This window comes from Carya illinoinensis, chromosome 12 (assembly GCF_018687715.1).
Source record: "Carya illinoinensis cultivar Pawnee chromosome 12, C.illinoinensisPawnee_v1, whole genome shotgun sequence".
NCBI lineage: Eukaryota > Viridiplantae > Streptophyta > Magnoliopsida > Fagales > Juglandaceae > Carya > Carya illinoinensis.
This window is the reverse complement of record NC_056763.1, coordinates 24,438,698-24,453,994: the sequence shown is the minus strand read 5'-3', so window position 1 is coordinate 24,453,994 and position 15,297 is coordinate 24,438,698. Positions and strand designations below refer to the sequence as shown.

Genomic DNA, 15,297 nt, shown 5'->3' with positions numbered 1-15,297 from the left:
TTAGGTTTTATTTTGGCAAGGCAACATGCAAAGATTGAGTCTCTTCCTCCTCTTGCAAATGCCTCTCTCCCTCCCCTTCTCTTTCTCTCTCTCTCTCCCTCCCTTATGAGGTATTTCTCTATCATATGATATATACATTGTTTTTATTTTTTTGTTATTTTTTAATTTGTTGTGGGATTTTTTTGATTTTTTGTTTTGTTTTTGTTTTTAGATTGTTTTTCGCTATGGATGGGTGGTAGGCGGCATGAGACGGATGAACTAGGGGCCAATCCACCTCCTAGCATGCAGATGGGGCACCCCACTCCAAGGTGCGAGGCTGGATTCCGAGGATAAATTATTTATTAGAGAGTGGATAACACCCTTAATAAATAAATATAATAGGTTTGATTTTACTTTTAATTATTTTGAAATTTTCAACTAGGACGTTAAATTTCGCATGTAAAATTGAAAATTATGATAGTTGAGTAGTTTGGAATATAAATTATTAATTTTGATAGCTTAGAATATAATTTTTAAAAGACATAATAGTTTATGTAATGTAAATATAGTTTTATGGGAATAAGAAAACGAAGGAGTTTTTTTGTTCTCTCTCCTTGAAATATTTATATTATCTCGTGTAGCCGGTGGCTGCTGACTTCGATGGGATTCTCAACACTTTTCCCATTCACAGCTTTATTTGCGGTGACTCAGAAGTGTATGATTTACTGCAAAGGGACAGAGAATCCAAGTAGACAAAAACCATTACGCCAAGCTACCTCAGCAAAGCCACTACCTTATCATCTCCTTCCACATTCACTTTATGCCTATTTATTCTCTCTCTCTTTCCAAGTCTAGAAAGAGACAGAGCTGTGGAGAGAGACGGTGGAATTGGTTTTATAGGATAAAATAGAACCCAGATTAGAACACGCTTTTACGTCTGAAAGGCGATTAGGAAGCGGCTATTCGGACTGCCTTATGTACTCTACTGAGACATAGACGATAGCGCGAGATAGAGGTTCTTAGGACGAACAAAGCCAACATCCGAGGACCCTTTTGTCTCAAATTGAGTTTTTTGGAGGAGAGGGATATTATGGTGGGTATTTTCTCAAGGTTGTCTGTCAGCAGGGCTGGACATCGTCGAACTCAGAGTGCCCTTGTAAGAATACAGCTCTCTCCTTTGTAAATGATTGGTTTCTTCTTCTTTATTTGCATTCCTGTAATCTGGTCTTTTTTTCTTTTTCTTTTTTCTGGCCGGGCCTAAAAGATTTTCGATGCTGGACTGGGGTTGACCGTTAAACCATTTAATTGGGTCATACGATTTGTGAAGTTCCCGTTTGATTTGGTCTTGCGTTTTGGAGATATTTTCGGGATCTGCCCTTTTATGTTTGATGATAGATATTGTTATTAAGCTTCAAACTTTCTGAAATATTATAAATTTCTTCTGTTTGGATCTGACTGTTTGGTCGTATTGTATATTTTCCTTTTCTTTTTCTTTGAGCTGGGCCTATTGCCGGCCTGATCTCGGACTTCTGACCATTCACCTGCTGTCAAATGAATTACCCACAATTCTCGATTGAATTTTCAATCCGCTTAGAGGACTTGGAATAAGGAATGTGCTATTTAGGGTTTATCAGGATGGGGTTCCGGTAGTTAGCTGCCTATAGCCTTGATCAGACGATTGGTTTGAACTGTTTGACTGGCGGAGACCAAGGTCTCCGAAAAATTTAGGACCTTCGTTTTTTTTAATTGAGCTGTACGTGCTATTGCTTTTTCTACGTGGAGGAATTGTTCTTCCTTATTAGCTTTCGAAGGAAACACCTTATCCTGCTTCAACTGTAGCATATTTATATGATTTTTTCGTCCCCTCAACTTTTTTATGTGTTTTCACATGATTTGATGTTTGTACATGGGAATTTTTTGTAGATATTTTGGCTTAATAGTGCTGTATCCGATGCAGGATGAGAGGGAAGCATTGCCTCCAAACCCAGTAGTTACGGGTGTAGCTACCGGTGCCATTACTGCTTCTCATGGGATTGAAGTAGCAGTGGAGTTTAAACCGGTAGAGCACCCGACTGAGCCTCGTGACAATGATAGACCTATTCAGTGTCCATTACCTGAACCTTCAATTCTCAATGTAAGCTTGAAACTTGTTGAATCTTTTATTATTTTTTGTTATACACAGCAAGGGTGTTGGAACATTTGTTTCTGTGTCTCTTTGTGCAGTGTGGTGGCTTGCTCTAGATAGGTTGGTTTTATAAGTGTATACCACACCAGTTTTTTACTTTTTATTTTAAATTGAGTTGCAATTGACACTTTTTATTACCCTTTAGTCAGTGGTAAATTCTCTAATGGAGATATGACCAAAACATTTCTGGATGATAAAAAAATCACAATCAGCATGGATAATGTATAAATTATTTTGTACATGCAGCAGATTCATAAATCCTTTATGATTTCACTCCTGGTCAATAGGCCCTAATCTCCCCTTTATGATTTTATTCTTCAGTTACATTTAAACTTTGTCAGACTGTTTTGGTTTTCTACCGTCTCAATTAAATGACAGCATTGTTGGTTTAAATTGTCAGAGAAATGTAATCGATCTCTCTCTCTCTCTCTCTCTCTCTCTCTCTCTCATGAAGTGGTTATTGCAACATTTTCATGTTGGTAATGTGCATTTGACAACCTTCGAAAGTATTCCAAACCCAATTTCTGAAACGATCATGACCCATTTTTTTAATCAAAAAGTTTTCTCACTCTTATTTTATTTATTCTGCTCATATTGCTTTGGGATTGGTTTGGATTTAGAGAAAAGATGAGATGGTTTTAGATGAAAGATAAAAGTTAAATAAAATATTGTTATTATTGTTTTGGGATTGAAAAAGTTGAATTATTTATTATATTTTGTGTGGAAATTTGGAATGGTTATAATGATGAGATAAGATGAGATGAGATTACTTCCCAATCCAAACCAAGACAAAAATGTAGATGTACTCTCCACCATGGTCCAAATCCAATATGGGGTTTACAAAGCAAAGGATGCGGGACCTATTCTGTAGAGCTAAAGCTCAGACAAAGTACCTTATCTCCTTTAATTGGTAATATATATGTTTCATAAATCCATCGGTGCTGCAAGACAATCCACATTGTCACCTGAAGTCTGAATTTCTTCCTTAGTATTTTATGTGTGTTTCCACATCATGATTCATAACTGGTGAAATTATATGAAGTATTATGTATGTATTCCAGTGTCAGTTTCACTTGCATGATAACGGGAAAGTGTAGAGCAGTATCCAATGCAATTATGGATTGCACAGGATGGCTTATGTAGATGATGTTAATTTGTACCATCTAGGATGTCCTTTTGATGCTGCATGCACATGTTGCAAACTAGGATTTGAAAAAAAGCATAATGGTCATAGGTTCACTAAGACTTGGATAGGAGAAAGACAGTACAAACCTTCTTCCTCCATACATTTTGTTCTACCAAAATTACTTTGAATGGGCCATGTAAAGTGGCTTTTATTAGAACCAAGAAATGTTCTGGAATTTGTATAGAACTATGGCATGACTGATGAGAATCAATGTAGGTGTTGCATGCATTTTTGTGCATGACTAAATAACAGCCATATTTTGTTAACTCATCCCTAAAACTTATCAATGAAGACTGTTACATCCTAACTTCTTAAATTTTGATATCTACTTTCACGGTCATCAGGATGGAAGAATATGGAAGGAGAGAGCATCTGCAGAAGTGCTAAGGAAAACTGATCTGCCAGTGATGAAGGAAGATGCTGACCATGAATCTGAAGCTGCCGAGACAAAACAAAGGTCAACCCGTTCCAATCGCATGATTCTACCATCTCTCAGTGCTCCTGAACACAATCTTCTAAACCTACTTGAAGAGTAACACATCTGGGATTCAAAATCCGGTATTGTTTATTGATTGTGAGACAATTTCGATTCAATCATATGCAATTTCACCTCTCTCTTTTTTTTTGACCTTTTTGTAGCTTTCTTGTAATATCTATTTTCCCTTTTTTATATTATTGCTTGAATATATTTGTATGTATTTTCAAATGAATTATTGCAAAGTCACACCCTGCGTACGTATACTTATGAATTATATGGAATTATCAGTATACACTCAGAGGTTCCAAGTTCCTTTTATTTGATTGTTTTTTATTTTGCACAAGATTTATTAGTTGATGCTAGGATCATTGAGTTTTCTTTGATTTGACTGAATAATTTGGGGTCCTTAACTCGATGCTTAATCACTCTACTAAGATATAGCTTATCATGTATAACCACCTGTTGTTTTTATTTTTGGATAAGATATCATCATCTGTTGTCAAATATAGGGTTATATGCATATTTGGTCTTTGTTTTCTTTTTGGTTTTGAACCATTATGGTCATTCCTTCCATCCGTTAGCATTCCATTCACCACTTGTACTCACTCAATATGGGATATCACACACCGGCGTGCCATATCAATGCCAATGGAATCACGATAGTTGCTAATTTACGTCTCAGACCTGTCAGATTGAGTATCTGAAAATAACCAAATTGTTTAAAATTGAGAGAGCCCATGTTGGTACCAACCCTTGCGAGATGATTGTGCCATCTTGCAATTCAAGAACCAAATATGTGTATAACCAGCGTAGAAATGAGATTGGATTTTATGGCTCAACATTTTGGAATATATTGCCATCATTATCCATGAAAGCACATCCCAATTCGTGTTTCTTATTATATTTTTGGTAATTCTATCCTATGTCCCAAGTTTGATCTTACTTTCGGATTTAATTCTTAGTAGTTAAAACTCTTTTTTAATGATTTACAAGTCATATTTTTGCTACCAAAATTTCTCTTTATAGTGAATGATCTTCCAGTCAAATGACATATGTCTCTTTCTTTTCCCATAAGAATGTCAGAGAATCGAGTCTTGCTACTTTTAATCCCTCGTCAAAAAGAAGAAATATTTCCTTTCAAATTATGGGTGACGCAATTCGTCCCGTAAATAAATCGTATAAATGCTTAATCATTTGTAAACACAAACTAATGAAGGTTTTTTGTTCTTGGGTGTCAAAGGGCTCACACCAAGTAGCTAACAGGGGACTCTCCGAGGGTTTAGATTACTAGGTTTTGAAACTGTTTGGTGTTCATTATTGAAACTTTTAAGGTTTAATTTGGAAAGAACATCAAGCTATGGAGATTATTACTGTTGTTGGTATTATTGAGATTATAGATTTACTTCCATCTGTAAGTGCCCTGTTTCATCCTGCCTGTGCACTTGGCATATTTCCCAGCCTTTAGGTTGAAGTTCTTTTCTTTGGCCGTCTATCCTTTGCTTCTTGCTTCTCTCGTGAATCAACAGGATCAAATCGTTACCCCCTCCATATCAATTATCAAGCCAAAACACAAAAGACATTAAAAAAAGGATGATAAAGAGTTCAATATAATCCGGCAAAGAGAGAGAATTAGTCAGATTGCTACTTAAAACTTGTTTATTTCCTTTTACCTTTTCCTAATTAGTGCATTTATTAAAATAAATGATCAAATAACAGGAAAATCACGTTTTAGAGGGGAGAACTGTTTGGTTGTAGACTGGAGTACTTGAAAATGCAGATGGTTTTCCCAAAGTTTCTGCTGTTGGGTCCTTGAACTTGGTCATCAGAGCCAGGACTTGTTTGATTACTTACGCCCCCACTTCTTTTTAAATTAATAGACTTTTCAAAAACATGGCAGATCAAAAAAGGCTATACAAATGCAAGGCGCTCTCTCTCTCTCTCTCTCTCTCTCTCTCTCTCTCTCTCTCTGAATCAGAGACTCACGCAAGCAGAAAATCAGAGAGTTCAATTTAAAGTACACAGTCTCTATTTTTCCCGTGTAACAAACAGGGTAAGAGTTCCACAAATAAGCAAGTCTAACATAACATGAACATCAAACAGTAAAACATCATTACAGAAAAAGGCAAATGAAACTATACAGGGAACTCGCGTGCTTGAAAGGGGTGCTGGACAGTAGGGTTGACAAGTTGCTTTCGAGGGCCTCGGAAACTTCCATGATTCATCCAAAGCTTCCTTTGCCATTTTCCATGCAATTCCCTGACTCTGACATGGTTGCCTTCCTCCACAACTGCACCACCACCAACTTCAATGGCAGCTGAATGGGTGGTCAGGATTATCAGGGCTGTGAAACCGAGGAGGAGAATAATAAAGGATGCTGCAGATAAAGCTCTCAACTCCACCATCTTGCTTGCTTTTAGTTTCTTCCTTTGTGTCTCAAAAGAGTCTGGTTTGGGAAGTGTTTGCGTGTTTGTTTGATGCTAATAAAGTGTGTTAAAGAATAACTTTGCTTTGCTGGGAAGTCACGTATGGAAATCATTGAACCATTCACTGCAGAAATTGATGGATTGGCTCCTCCTGTGTGGTTTTGGTTGCCAAATGCCTCATGGTGGTGCTGTTGGTCGGTTGGTGTTCCTCTTTTTTTTTTTTCTTTTTTTTTTTCTTTTTTTTTCTTTTTTTTTTTTGGTTATGATTCTATTAGAAGACTTAACACTCAGATACAAAGCTAAATCATAAGCAATGAGAGCAATCACACTGGTTTCCATTTTGCAAAATGGCTAACAATGATTCAAAAAATGTCTCCGCCCTAAGAAATGCTAAAGCCACATATGGGGATCCTGACAGTGCTGCTTTTTTTTTTTTTTGGTACTACGTGATTAAGAAAGTATTTTTAATAATATTGTGATTTTTTTTTTTTAAATTACACTATCGAGAATCGAGGATCCCACATGTGTGACTGTAGAGCCACTCTTTATGTCATATTGATTTTCTATATTTGGATAAGCACTATTCATCTAAGTAAAAATTTTTTATCGTCGCTTTTTTAATCTCGTTATCTGTCTCTTAATATTTCGTGCAACCATATTATTTGCTAAAATCAATATATAAAGAATACAAAATAATAGATGATATAAAAAAATAGAAAAATAATATTTATTCTTACAATTTTATTTACATATCTATACGTGCTTATTTGTATTGAAAATGATAAAAATTTGAAATTTATATTAAAACACAAAACACTAATAAAATATTACTATTCAATACTATAAAAAGTATACGTAAAATTATAATATAACTATTCAGTACTTATAATATTATACGTAAAATTATATATATGCGCCGCACTTTTATTATATACTAAATTAAAAAAAAAATTAAATAAATCATGAGTGGCTTTCAAGCATCCATCATTAACCTTGGCTTAACTAATAATTAGCATATTAGAAATGAAAAGCATCATCATGAAATTCCTAAAAGCAAGGCTGTCACGTGCACCTAAATCACTGTCATCATTATCCATCTTCCAAATCCTGTGAGCAATAATCTAAGTCAATTTTATCATAAAGTTTGTGACAACATATGCTCTCCTCTCTTCCTCCATTTTCCAGTTGCTCCTCTCCAAAGCATGTTGTAGTTCTCGTATTCAGATTTTATTATTAAGTCTTATTTTCGTAAATAAGATAAGATGAAAGTTAAATAAAATATTATTAAAAAATTGTTAATATGATGGTTTGGGGGTATATCATATCCACACTGTGACGAGAATATGATATAAGTATAAAAATTTTATATACAGTCATTTTTACGTACTTTTTATGCATTCCCCTTTATGTGATTGGCTTCATTACTTTTTTTAATATAAACTAATTAATTTAGACAATCATATCAATAAAATACGAGAAGAGTATGTAAAAATAATTATATATAGAAAAATTCTATAAGTTTAATATGCTATATAAGTCTAATTTATCCTTACGTGTCTTTAGATTATCTAAGAATTTAAAAATAAAAATATCCCCAAAAAAAATGCTGCAATCCTCAATGTTTGGTAATAAGAAGTTTTTAAAAATCCTTCAATTTTTTTTGCACTCTCAATACAAACATCATTCCATCAATATAATTCCCATCTTATGTTTTACCAAACAAAATTAAAACAATTCTTGTCGAATTAAAAAATGATTAAAATAAAAAATTATGTTATATACAATTATTTTTATATATTTTATTGATTTGAATCACCATAATAATTATTTTATATTAAAAAAATAATATAATTAATTACATTAATAAAATATATAAAAAAAAACATAAATCACTACACATAAAATTTTTCTTCAGGAAAATCAAAAACTTCCTACTCTGAAGTTCTTTTTGTGAAGGTTTTAATTATTTTTAAAACATTTTTACGTCCAAACATATAAAAACCCAATCCAGTTCTAACAAACTTGGGCCCATCAGCATACCACCCGACTTTCGAGCCCAGCCCATTTACCTTAATTCTGGGACGACAATCTTTCCGTTAGCAACAAAGGCTATGCAACCTAGATTAACTACAGTTACTAAATAGCTATCGGAGCTCGAGGGGATGAAAATGAATGACATGCCAAGAATCCTCTTGAAAGAGAACGGTGCCTTCGGGAACGTGGACATAGGTGATGCACGGCTATCGTTAGCTCGTCCCATAAGGATAATTTAATGGAAAAATTTAGTTATAAATATAACTGTATATTAATATTTACATTAATTTAATAAAATTGATTAAAAAGTAAATTTTATTAAAAATATTACTAATTTAAATTTTAAATATAAATAAATCAGTATTAATACATAAATTAATACGTAATTTTACTTATACGTAATAAAACTCTAATTTAATAGTTTCGAGATGAAAAACATATTTATTTATCAATTTAATTATTTTATTTGTACAGAATAACTTTACCATACTAATACTTCAAATGAGTAATGATACTTATTTTTATAAACTATTTTATAAAGGAAAATTATATTTAAAAATTTTTATACCACACATTATTCATGTTGTATAATTCGAGAAAAAAATAAAAAATATTTAAAATTTTAGGATTTGTAAAGCTAGTGTACCCTCTTTAAAATATTAGATACAACCCTAGAGTGTACAAGTTACGCATATTTCTTTAAAAAAAAGAAAGTAAAATCTATTATTAAACAAAATATTTCTTTTATATGAATTATATATTTGATCATATTTTTTAAGTAGTGTGCAGAATTTATATGTTTTAAAACTGTAAATATGAAAAAAATAATTTTTTAATAGTATATTTTATTATTTTTTTAAATAAATATATAAAAATTAATTATTTCAAGACTATATATATAGCATTATTGTATATAAAAGTAAATATCCGTTGTTTAAAATATAGTTAGGGAAGAATTCTAAAAACGTTTTCCTTGTTTTGTAATGAAGATAGAAAGGTCTTCAAAGAAAGAAACCGGGTTGATCCAGAAACGAACCGAAACAGCTGGTAAATACAAGGCGTTCCTGTACTTTCAGTCTCGTTTGTTCTTTTCTTTGAACTCAAGAAAGAGAAGCTTCTCTCTTATAAATACAAACCGGCTCTCTCTCTCTCTCTCTCTCTCTCTCTCTCTCTCTCCCCGAGCGTCACAGACATGGCTGCGCCGCTGCAATACCTGGAGTCGCTGCGCAACGCGCATCCGGAGCTTGCCGACTGGTACGCCTCTCTCGCAGATCTGTACCAGAGGAAGCTCTGGCACCAGCTTACCGCCAAGCTCGAGCAGTTCGTTGCCCTCGCCGTATTCCAGGTCTGCGTGCTTTCTTTCGCTACCCAATTCTTCTGCTCCAAGTATGTTTGTGCGTGTATGCGTTTGAGGATTAGGATTTTTGAATCTCAAAACGCCCTTTTTTATATGTGAGGCGGAGTTTTGTTTTGTTTGCTTCCTGGATAATTAGGGTTTCCATTGAAAATGAAGATTGGGAAACTGGGTTCTGCGTTATGAACTGAGGTTTTACGTGGGAATTAGGGGTTCTAACGTGCCGCTGATCGTAACATTGAAGAAACTTTTTGTAGTGTGCATGACAATTACATTATTTTTTTGTTTCGTGTTTAGCTTATTATTGGTTACCCTAGATATGAGTGGATGATGTAGGGCAGCAGAGAAATTGAGTCTTATGTCTAGAATTGAATGTGAGAGATTGAAATTAATCTGCAAAGGGATTCTCCCGTGTAATTGGGCTAAGCCTATTATCATTATCAAGAAAATCTTGTTTTCCTATCAAGAAAAAAATTAAGAGGGATTCAGTTTTGGTTGTTTGTGTTACAACTGTAATACAAAACATATAGTAGTTTTTCTCAAGTTAGAATACTTATATAAGGTATCACACGTGATTAATACTTTTCGGTGTAAACTGGTACAATGCGCGCACACCATGGACTTATATTAAGATGCATGGTTAATGGATCGAAGTTGTCGGAGTAGAGTTATAGTGTTTACTTGATTTGTAAGTGATTATTCTGAATTTGGAGTAATTGAAGGAGTGCCCTTTCACCTATGTGTATATTGTAGGTCATGAGGTTTGTCTAAACATGATAAAATCCAACAGATTGTGCAGTATTCTAAGGATAGGGACACCCATAGAAGCAAAATGAGTCTGTCAAGGTCTTTTCCATGACTGGATCTTGTGAACTGTGCACCCCAAGGATGGAGTGTCATTGGTTATTGGACACTAATTACATGCAGAAATGAGTCTGTTGACATCTTTGCTATGAATGGATCTTGTGAACTGTGCCTGAAGGGTGAGGTGTGATTGGGCACCAATGACATGCAGCCAAGGCATATTAGTTATATTTGGTCATTTAATAATTCTCCTATTCTTGCGTGATGACCCCAAGCCCTTAGTCGTTATGATTGCCATGCAAACTTTTGGCTATCATTGCTTTGTTTGTATCCTCTACAAACGATATTGATAAAAAATCACCTGGTGTAAGGAACTCTGAAATGTTAGTTGCTGCATTATATAAAATGTGATAAGGCTATGTTATTAACATGCATATGCTTAAATGAGGTTAGATTGCAAACTGTCTTGTTATCAATGACTAACAATGGACATTATTGTAGATCCAGTGCTATATTTCCTATTTGAATACATTTTGATGCAGAGTATCCAATTCAATTTCCAATTCAATTACATCGTCCAAGTGATTAACCATGATTTTGCACTGCTACTATGTTTTTATTTATTGGCTTGGGTACTATGACTTGGACAATGCTCTCCTCAAACATGGTTTCCCAGCTTGTTGGACTTGGAAAAGATTAAATGTGATTTATCTTTGTCTATGTTTCCTTTCCATATGCATCTAACACTTCTTTTTTCCCGTTAAATTCAATTTCAGGCCGGTGATGCTCTGATACAGTTATATCACAATTTCATCACCGACTTTGAAACTAAAATCAATCTTCTCAAGCTTGCACACTTTGCTGTCATAGTTTCTAGGCAGTATGCAGAGAAAGAAGCTGCAATTACCTATCTTGAAGGGGTGATTGAGAAACTTCGAGCCACCAGAGAGCAGCGCATTGAAGAGCCAATACTTTACATCAACATGCAAATAGCCACATTTAAACTCGAGCAAGGGAACCAAAAAGAGTGCAAGAAACTTCTAGAAGATGGAAAGAGTGCCCTTGACAGTATGACCGACATTGATCCATCTGTGTATGCTAGCCATTACTGGGTTTCATCTCAGTACCATAAATGTCGTAAAGAATTTGCCGAGTTCTATAAAAGTGCTCTTCTTTATTTGGCATATACATCAGTGGAGTCTCTCTCAGAATCATTTAAACTGGTATGTGATTTTGATTGTGCTCTTCTTTCTCTATCTTACATGTCAGTGGTTGCATAAAATAACTGTTGGTTTGCTTTCTCTCATCTAGGTCATTTTGGCATGTCATCTTACGTTCATACCGTAAGGTTTCAAATGTGTGATTGTGACCCATTGATGGTTTGCTAAGTTGTGATAGCCCATATGATAGGGATAAGGGTAGGTGGTGTATGAGATTCCACATTGTTTGGGAATGAGAAGTTCTTGCTCTTTATAAGGTTCAAATGGGGCTCTAATTGTATCATTGAGTGCTCCTTTTGGAGCATAGGTTATGTGGTTTGGGTCTTCCATTGGGACGTTATAAATGGTATTAGAGTTTATCCCAACCATAAATGTGGGACTTGGGCTGTGCCAGCTACGATGGACTGGCCCGACGAGGATGTCGGGAATTTAATAGGGGTAGATTGTGATATCCCATATGATAAGGATAATGATAGGTGGTATATGAGATCCCACATTTCTTGGGAAGGATAAGTTATTGCTCTTTATAAGGTTCAAATGGGGTTCCAATTGTATCATCGAATAATCCTTTTGGAGCATAGGTTATGTGGTTTGGGTCTTCCATTGGGACGTTATAAATGGTATTAGAGCCTATCCCAATAAAAAATATGGGACTTGGGCCGTGCCAGCTACGATAATCTGGCCCGACAAGGATGTTGGGAATTTAAGGGGGGTAGATTGTGATATCCCATATGATAAGGATAAGGGTAGGTGGTATATGAGATCCCACATTTCTTGGGAATGATAAGTTATTGCTCTTTATAAGGTTCAAATGGGGCTCCAATTGTGTCATTGACTAATCCTTTTGAAGTATAGGCCATGTGGTTTGGGCCTTCCGTTGGGGTGTTACAAAAGTTACATGCTAGTGGTTGCCTATAAGATCTGTGGAATTGTAACTAATAGCACTGTATGAAAATAAAATGTGTTATGCTCTTTGGTCAAAGTATTATCCGTGGAAGGTTAATCAAGATTGTGTCCTGGTTTGAGTGTGGTGATTATGCCAGGCCCATGTTCAAGCTGAACAATGTGTGAAAACCTAGTGGCGGTAATGACTAGTGTATAAAATAAATAAATTTAAATTCAGGGCCTGAACATGCTAAGCTTTTAATTAGCTAGGATCTACTCAGAATTTGTTCATCATACTGCTTCAGATAATTGTTCTAGTGGCGCACTTGGTCTAAAATCTACCGTCTGAGGTCATCATGGAAAGAAATGAGGCTAATGCAACTAGATATTACCTAAATCTCCATTTTCTTTGAATCCTGAAGCAATTCTCTATTTTCAACCTTTTTGAATGCTGGTCCTTTTTCTAAAATAATTTTTGTGCCGTTTGATTCATATATTCAAAATATATTGTAATTAGTGCGCAAATGGTAACATCTATTGACATCCTGCTTAAACAAGATCATTATAAGATTCATTAGATTATATTTTATTTTATTTTTTATTTATAAAGATAACCTTACTTACATATATATATAAAGATTACTTATAATATATATATATATATAGATTGTTTGCTCATTTTTGTGTCTATGACGTGATTCTAACCTTTGGATCCCGAAATTCATATTTTAGGATTTGGCATTTGATTTGTCCCTTTCTGCACTTCTGGGCGATAACATCTACAACTTTGGAGAGCTCCTTGCACATCCTATTGTAAGTGTCTTCAGTAATTTTCTTATCATCTGTGATGCTTTGGATTGAGTATAGGAAGAGTAGTGAATGGAATAATACTATTGAGTATGAAACCCATATATTGCTTGCAACTTTCCTTGAATCGCTATACTTTCATACTGGTTTATTACTATATTTTCATTGAATCAAGTAGTACAAAGCTGCTTATACATTTTCCTTCATTGATGCTTATTACAATGCTTCTGCAAACTCAATTATATTATCCTTAATTTATGGACACACTGAAACCCAAGATTGGAATAATAGTAATAGTAAAATGTATTTGCTATGCCTATTTTTATATCCATAAAATTTCTTATTACTTATAAAAAAAATAGTAAAATGTATTTGCAAGATTTGAAGAATGTTCCTGGATGTTTTATAGATTCCTTGTAATTTTAGAAATAAGAGTACATTTTGATATAATGTTTACTGCCTGCGAAGCTGGAAAAACGTTAGAATGATGTGGACTTAGTTTCAATACTATAGGATCTTCTCTTACCAAATTCTTCTGCAGCCTACCATGTTGGGGAATGACATCTTTTAACTTCTGCAGATTAAGAGTCTTCTGGGGACAAAGGTTGAGTGGCTCTATTATATTATGGAGGCATTCAACTCTGGTGACTTAGTTCGTTATCAGGAACTATGTCGGGTGCATAATGCTGCTCTGAGGGCTCAACCAGCATTAGTTGAGAACAAGAAGAAGCTGTTGGAAAAGATAAACATTCTCTGCTTGATGGAAATTATTTTCAGGTTTAGAACCACCTTTATGTTATTATCTTTTACTTTTGATTTGTGCCAGTGAAGATAAGTTTTTTGGTTTTCTGCTGCATAGGATTAGTATGAATCATTGTTGGACTGAATTGCTACATGTTCCCTTGCAGCCGATCTTCTGAAGATCGAACTATACCTTTGAGTATCATTGCTGAGCGCACAAAAATTTCTATCGAGGATGTAGAGCATCTTCTTATCAAGAGCCTATCTGTAAGTCCCTGTGTCTTTGAATATAATTAATGAACAGTTGAGATTCACATGCTTTGTGAATCGTATTACCTTTACAAAGTTTCCTGCTTTGCACTTTTATCAGTCAGTTTATTTGTTTATTCACTTTAAATATTTTAGGTTTCTAACTTATCAAGAAAAAGATATTTTATATTTCTCATTAAGTTTGGTCTAATTTTCCGGGGACAGGGAAAAATTTATGCTCACTGTTCTTGCTGGTCAATTTTCATTGTCAAAGATGGAAAATCCAGTGTTTTCCCATAGACAAGCGTTGCTTCTTCCTTTTTTTTTCTTTTTTTTTTTTTTCCACTTGTTATTTTTTTATTATGGAAAATTGTCTATTCAATACTTAAAGCTCTGGGAGAACCATGCTGCAGGTTCATCTAATTGAAGGTATAATAGATCAAGTTGAGGGAACCGTGCATGTATCCTGGGTGCAGCCAAGAGTTTTGGGGATTCCACAGATCCAATCCTTGCGTGACCGTCTGGACAATTGGATGGATAAAGTGCGCAAAGCTTTGGTATCCATCGAGGCAGAAACACCCAATCTTGTTGCATCCTGATTTTTGTTTACTGATTTGCTCATGCCCATTGTAACAACTCCATGACATAAATGGTGGAAAATTGCGAAGGCGACCAAAAAGAGACAGAACTCCTTAGGTCACATGGTCAGCACCGCCTGTTGTATGCTTCCTTTCTTTTTGCCTATTTTTGTTTTAATCATTTTCCTGGAAGGAGCAGCCCCTATTGTAGTTCACTTCAGGGTCATGGTTTCTATAGCGGCATGCCTAGAGACATGGTGCATCAAATGAGAACGAACGGCTGTTCTTATGCTTTATTTGGAATTTTTCTTACATACAATCAGATGTGATCTTCGTACTGTTGAAATGCATTTCTTTTTCTTTGATGGTTTTCA

The 15,297-nt window shown here is 34.7% G+C and overlaps 2 protein-coding genes across 2 annotated transcripts; both read left to right on the top strand.

The window, feature by feature from the left end:
* Positions 1-752: 752 nt before the first annotated feature.
* On the top strand, positions 753-4,146 carry LOC122290273. Its single transcript, XM_043097901.1, has 3 exons — positions 753-1,135; positions 1,937-2,113; positions 3,695-4,146. The coding sequence occupies exons 1-3, from the start codon at positions 1,070-1,072 to the stop codon at positions 3,884-3,886; spliced, it is 435 nt and encodes a 144-aa protein (XP_042953835.1). The 5' UTR covers positions 753-1,069; the 3' UTR covers positions 3,887-4,146.
* A 5,216-nt stretch (positions 4,147-9,362) lies between these two features.
* On the top strand, positions 9,363-15,297 carry LOC122290271 (26S proteasome non-ATPase regulatory subunit 13 homolog A-like). Its single transcript, XM_043097897.1, has 6 exons — positions 9,363-9,630; positions 11,220-11,666; positions 13,281-13,361; positions 13,936-14,132; positions 14,264-14,363; positions 14,759-15,297. The coding sequence occupies exons 1-6, from the start codon at positions 9,478-9,480 to the stop codon at positions 14,942-14,944; spliced, it is 1,164 nt and encodes a 387-aa protein (XP_042953831.1). The 5' UTR covers positions 9,363-9,477; the 3' UTR covers positions 14,945-15,297.

Excerpts from the sequence above, each read along its gene's own strand:
- LOC122290273 (XM_043097901.1), top strand. The coding sequence starts at position 1,070 with ATGGTGGGTATTTTCTCAAGGTTGTCTGTCAGCAGGGCTGGACATCGT. Across the intron at positions 1,136-1,936 it reads GTCGAACTCAGAGTGCCCTT|GATGAGAGGGAAGCATTGCC; the intron begins GTAAGAATACAG and ends TATCCGATGCAG. Across the intron at positions 2,114-3,694 it reads CTGAACCTTCAATTCTCAAT|GATGGAAGAATATGGAAGGA; the intron begins GTAAGCTTGAAA and ends CACGGTCATCAG.
- LOC122290271 (XM_043097897.1), top strand. The coding sequence starts at position 9,478 with ATGGCTGCGCCGCTGCAATACCTGGAGTCGCTGCGCAACGCGCATCCG. Across the intron at positions 14,133-14,263 it reads TTGATGGAAATTATTTTCAG|CCGATCTTCTGAAGATCGAA; the intron begins GTTTAGAACCAC and ends GTTCCCTTGCAG. Across the intron at positions 14,364-14,758 it reads TTCTTATCAAGAGCCTATCT|GTTCATCTAATTGAAGGTAT; the intron begins GTAAGTCCCTGT and ends ACCATGCTGCAG.